The sequence below is a fragment of the Nannospalax galili genome, unplaced genomic scaffold (assembly GCF_000622305.1).
Source record: "Nannospalax galili isolate Female #2095 unplaced genomic scaffold, S.galili_v1.0 scaffold107, whole genome shotgun sequence".
Lineage (NCBI taxonomy): Eukaryota > Metazoa > Chordata > Mammalia > Rodentia > Spalacidae > Nannospalax > Nannospalax galili.
In genome coordinates, this window is record NW_008358490.1 from 3,584,137 (window position 1) to 3,590,136 (window position 6,000).

General features: G+C 46.1%; 1 protein-coding gene across 3 annotated transcripts in view; it reads left to right on the forward strand.

The window, feature by feature from the left end:
- Window positions 1-6,000, forward strand: part of Nrde2 (NRDE-2, necessary for RNA interference, domain containing) — a 47,857-nt gene that overhangs the window by 37,243 nt on the left and 4,614 nt on the right. For all 3 annotated transcript variants that reach the window (XM_017795242.2, XM_008821748.3, XM_029557985.1), the window contains exons 10-12: window positions 1,459-1,845; window positions 2,858-3,774; window positions 5,030-5,168. In XM_017795242.2, coding sequence (XP_017650731.1) covers window positions 1,459-1,845; window positions 2,858-3,774; window positions 5,030-5,168 — 1,443 coding nt within the window. The remainder of the gene's footprint in view (window positions 1-1,458; window positions 1,846-2,857; window positions 3,775-5,029; window positions 5,169-6,000) is intronic.

Here is a 6,000-nt window from a genome sequence, read left to right on the forward strand (position 1 = left end):
AGGAGACCTGTTGGGAGGAGGAGACTGCCTGAGAGGCTTCTGTTCACAATCAACTTTTTTTTTTTTGTCTTTTTTTTGAGGCAGGGTCCCCCTGTAGCCCCAGCTGTCCTGGAACTCATTATGTAGACCAGGCTGGCCTTGAACTCACAGAGATCCACCTGCCTCTGCCTCCCAAGTGCTTGGATTAAAGGCGTGTACTACCACGCCTGACCACAATCAACTTTAAAAAAAAATGTTATTTCTATTTCTCTTCTATGCATATGAGGGTATTGCCTGCATGTGTCTAAGTGCACCTGTCTTGTGCAGTGCCCGAGGAAGTCAGAAGAAGGCATCGGATCCCCTATGCCTAGAACTAGAGTTATGAACATTTGTTAGCTGCCGTGTGGGTGCTGGAAATCAAACCTGGGTCCTCTACAAGAGCAGCTGGTGCTCTTAACCTCTGAGCCATCTCTCCAGCCCCAACTCAGTCAACCTTTTTAAAGCTAGTTCTCAAGGCTCAGAATTCCACCTGTCTCGTAGAAGTTCATTTCTGGAGCAGACTGCATGAGCAACTTCTTATCCTTTACTGTTTTCTGTAATCAAAGCCCAAGAGATTAAAAAAAAAAAAGCTTCAGATTAATTGATGCTGGAGTTCCAGTGGTCCAGTTTTAGTGTGTTTGCTCCTGACTTCCTCTGCTGAGAGGCAAGGGGCTGATCAGGAAGAGCACCTTGAGACCTTCGGTAGTGCCCTTGGAGGGTGGGGGCTTGCAGTTGGCTATGAGCATTTCCTGTATCTCGGGCTCTAATGGCTCCCTATTTGGTCCATTGCTCCTGTTGTCTCCTTTTTACCATGAACTTATTTATGTCTTCAAGCAGTTTTCATTCTGAAGTACATTTGTGGAAATAAACCACAGGTGATGTCTTCTATCCTAAAATCAAAAGTTTTCATAATTGTAATTTGCTAGAGTAACTACAAAGCAATTCGTTTGCTTTCTGAAGTGAATGTGATTCTAGATCTTCTGTGACCCCAGCAGGGTGCTATGGAAGTGTTTGGCTTTCTGCCCTCACAGTATCCCTGGGTGTGTGAACATGCTCAGGCGCCTTCAGGCTGCTGCTAGTTGTTCTGCCCCTGCTGCCCTGGGAGACCATTTGCCTTTTTGTGTTTTGCAGAAAACTTTGCTACTATTTATTTAAAATTTATTTTTATGTTTTTGGGGTTTTTTTTGAGACAGGGTTTCCTTGTAGCCCCAGCTGGCGCAGAACTCGTTATGTAGACCAGGCTGGCCTTGACCTCACAGATTTGCCTGCCTCTGCCTCCTGAGTCCTGGGACTAAAAGCCCTGGGACTAAAGCCACCATGCCTGGCTGCTTTAAAATGTATTTTAATTTAAATAATATTGTTAGTACATCCATATGAAGAGCTGGGAAAATTGTCACAGCTTTTGCGCATTTCATCAACTGCATCTCGCCTTGGTTGCAGGTGTTGTTTGACGATATAGGACAGTCTCTGATCAGACTTTGCAGCCCAGATCTTCAGTTCCAGCTGATCGAGGCCTTTCTGCAGTTCTTGGGTGTGCCTTCTGGCTTCCTTCCTCCAGCCTCCTGCCTTTACCTGGCCATGGACGAGAGCAGTGTCTTTGATAGTGGACTCTATGATGAAAAGCCCTTGACTTTCTTCGACCCTTCCTTTTCTGGCATCAGCTGTGTTGGCCACATGAATCAGCTGGGTTGTCCTCGATGGACCAGGGGTCACAACCGAGAGGGCGAGGAGTTTGTCCGCAACATCTTCCACCTTGTGCTGCCTTTGTTCTCAGGCAGGCGGAAGTCCCAGCTCTGCTTCTCCTGGTTACGGTACGAGATTGCCAAGGTAACTCCATCTGCCTCCTCCATTCATTTGGGACCTTTTCATTTCATGTCAGTGTTTCACAAGGGATTGCAGGGCCCCGAATGCCCCTCTAGAAACTATCACAGACCTTCCTTTGTGACTCTTGAAGGCACCTCAGGTGTGGCTGTCCCCGGAAGAAACTGCAGGAACAGGAGGAAAACAGGTGACAGTCCAGCACTCAGTGACCAGAGCTGTCTGTTGTCTGTGATTAGGCAGTTAGTGTTAAGAACCAGTGTAAGCTTAAGCAAGGTGAGAGGATTTAGGGCTTATTAGGACAGAGAAAATAAGCTCCTTACCCTCTGCTTTATAGCCATCTGTTCAATGAGTCTCCAGCCATTGTTCTGCCCTCTGCTGGCCAATATTAATATTGACTTTTGGATAATGTGTTTTCAATTTGTTTAAAAAATTCTTTGGTAGGGCCCGGCGTGGTGGCGCACACCTTTAATCCCAGCGCTTGGGAGGCAGAGACAGGAGGATCTCAGTGAGTTCAAGGCCAGCCTGGTCTACATAGTGAGTTCCAGGACAGCTGGGGCTACAGGGAGACCCTGTCTCAAAAGACCAAAAAAAAAAAAAAACAAAAATTCTTTGGTAATTTCATACATAAATGCAGTGTATTTAGGTCATATCCACTTTCCCTCTTCCAATTCCTTCTAGACCCCACCCCCATCCTGCTTCCAATTTCATGTCTTCTTCTTAAAAAAAATGTAAGTTTTAAAACTACAGGCTACACACACCCGGTTGTATTAAAGTAATGTCTTGAAAAGTGTCATTTACTGGATTAGTTATTAGAAATGTGAAATAGAGATTTCAACAGAAAATCTGTATATGTGAATGTTGGCACCTGTGGCCTTGGTAAAATCTGCCCCCCGCCCCCCCCCCCCGCCCCAGGAGCCTTGGTGTTTACCAAACGTGGCAAAGGAAATGTGCATTGCTGGTGCTTTCTGAAGTTGACAGCTCGCAATGCTCAGAGCTGTTCTTTTCTTTTTGCCTATAGGTCATTTGGTGTCTGCACACTAAAAAGAAGAAATTAAAGTCGCAGGGGAAGAACTGCAAAAAACTAGCCAAGAATCTCCTCAAGGAGCCAGAAAACCGAAACAACTTTTGCCTCTGGAAGCAGTATGCATACCTGGAGTGGTTGCTTGGTAACATAGAGGATGCCAGAAAAGTGTTTGATACAGCACTCAGCATGGCAGGCAGCAGTGAGCTGAAGGACCGAGAACTCTGTGAACTTGGTCTGCTCTATGCCGAGCTGGAGGTGGAAGTGTCACCGGACTTGCGAGGGGCTGCCACAGGCCGAGCAGTCCACATACTAACTCGGCTGACTGAGAACAGTCCCTATGGGTCCTACACTGGGCAGGTCTTGGCTACTCATGTTCTGAAAGCCCGAAAGGCTTATGACCACGCGCTGCAGGACTGTCTGGGTGCGAGCGGTGCCTCTGGCCCGGCTCCTGCAGAGTCTTTGGACTGCCTGAGCAGCTTGGTCAAATGCTTTATGCTCTTCCAGTATTTGACTGTAGGGATCGATGCTGCTGTGCAGATTTATGAGCAGGTATTTGCCAACCTGAAGGGCTCTGTTCTCCCAGAAGGCCCTGGGGAGGAGAACTCCCAGAGTTTGACCAGCGTTCTCGAAGCAGTCACCCTGATGCACACAAGTCTGCTGAGATTCCACATGAAAGTTAGCCCTTACCCTCTAACTCCACTTCGAGAGACGCTCTCGGAGGCTTTAAAGCTCTATCCAGGCAATCAGGTTCTTTGGAGGGCATATGTACAGATTCAGAGTAAGTCCCATAGTGCTAACAAGACCAGAAGATTCTTTGATGCAGTCACCAGGTCTGCCAAACCCTTGGAGCCTTGGTTGTTTGCAATTGAAGCTGAGAAAATGAGGAAAAGCCTGGTGGAAGCTGTTCAGAGGTAATCACCAGCCATGGGCTTCACAGAACATTAGGGGATGGGTGTTGTGTTTCCAGCCCCTTGCCAGGTCTCAGGCATGCCAAAGTGGTTATGGCACATGGCCAGGAACACCAGCTGTGGATGCATCAGATATCAAATAATACTGAAAAATGAGTAAGGCACTTAGATAGCAGTGCATTCCTCATTAGAACCTTTGGTGGCTGTCTTTCTGGGCCAGGCTTTTTGAACCTGACTTTTGCTTCTTATGTGCAACTGACAGTCTGTCAGTGTCTGCAGAGCTGTAATGAGAGAATGGGTAAGAACACAGGCTTTAGAGGTCAGCTCTGATTCCAGTGCCAGCTGTGCCACTTAGCAACTGGCATGACACTTAGCTCACAGGTTCCTTTTCTGTCCTATGGGAATAATGAAAAGAACTGACCTCATAGAGGTGCTCTGGAGGTTCAGTGCAGTAAGTGCTTGGCATTAAAAACAGTGCACAGTACCATTGCGAATGGTGGTGTGTTTTCAAATTTGTTAAGTTTTAAAACATTTTATTTTTTTTATTTTATGTGTATGAGTGTATTGCCTGCATATATATAAGTGCACTTGTGTCATGCAATGCCTGTGGAGGTCAGAACAGAGCATTGGATCCCCTGGAACTGGAGTTACAGACAGTTGTTAGCCACCATGTGGGTGCTGGGAACTGAACCCAGCAGCCGGTGCTCTTAACTGCTGAGCCATCTCTGCAGCCCCAGATCTGTCATGTTTTGGTGCAGTATAATCACCTCTGGAGGCTAAGTGGTCATTCTGGGAACATGTCAGCTTAGCCATCATTGGTCCTTCTGGAATATTTGCTGTTATTTCACTTGAACCTTACAAATTAGGCAGAATTGCTTTTGAATAGTATTTCATTTTGCTTGCCTTTTATTTCTTCCATTGACATTTTATTCATGCCACCTGACTCCTACTTTAAATTGAAGGTCTTTTCTTTCCTGGGGGTGGATTTTTGCATTCTGCTTACAGGGTAGGTTTGTGCATGACTCCTGGACAGGCTTGTGTTGGTGCAGAAACCACAGAATCTGGGTCGCCACCTTGCTCAGTGCTTTGGAGATGCCATGTCATACCTGTACCTGCTGCCAACCTGCTCACGCCTGGGGAACAGGACTTCTCTGACACACTGATAGTTACTACTGACCTTTGTCATTGGTGAAGCACCCCTTCCTGCTGTGATGTTGGGGACAGGATTTGTCTCAGTTACTGAGTCCTTGTCTTACAGGGTAGGTGGTAGAGAGATCCATGCTACCATCCCTGAGACTGGCCTTACTCATCGGATCAGAGCCCTGTTTGAAAATGCAATTCGGACTGATAAGGGCAGCCAGTGCCCCTTACTGTGGAGGATGTATATGCATTTTTTGGTAAGAAAATACTGTGACTCTGCTTTTGTTTTGCCAAAGCTTCCTAAGTGGAACAATGAAGGTTGTTGCCTGAGAAAGCTAAGAGGACCTTATTTTTACTCCCATGCTTTGGCATTGGTTAGTCCTTATGGGAGCTCAGTTGAATAATGTCTCCTTTCTCAGGACTTGGGAGTCGGTGGGTCACAGGTTGTATTTACTCAAGATTTGGTAGAATGAAATTCAAGTGATTTCTGGACTTTTTGGTGCAGTAGAGCTTAATGTTGATTTCTCTGAATTGACTTCATTAAGTTAGCAGTTTGGGAAAGGGTCAAAGAGCTTTTATTTGAAAGAAGTTTAAATTCTTTATCATTCTACTCACAAGAATGTCCTGGTCATGACTCTGTTTTCTTATTAAAAGATAAGATTCAGTCAAGAATGAGGTTTTTTTTTTTTTTTTTTTTTGGCTAGCCATGTAGGTCAGTGGTACAGTGTTCTCTGAGCATACCCAAGGCCCTGAGTTCAATCTCTAGCACCACCAGAAAGAGGAAGACAACTGGCTTAGAATTTAGACATCATCTGTGCCTTTGCTAGTCTCTGCAGGGAGCCCTGTACCATGTTACCTCAGGACAGCCCTTCATTGGTGCTTACAGAAAATGAGTACATTCTTAGGTGCTGAAGTTGGTGTGAAACGTGAATTATCAGCTGGGCATGGTGGTGCATGCCTTTAATCCCAGCACTCAGGAGGCAGAGGGAGGTGGATCTCTGAGTTAAGGCCAACCTGGTCTATATGGCCAGCTTCAGGCCACCTAGGACTATACAGTGAGACCTTGTCAGGAAAAAACAAAAAGCTCCA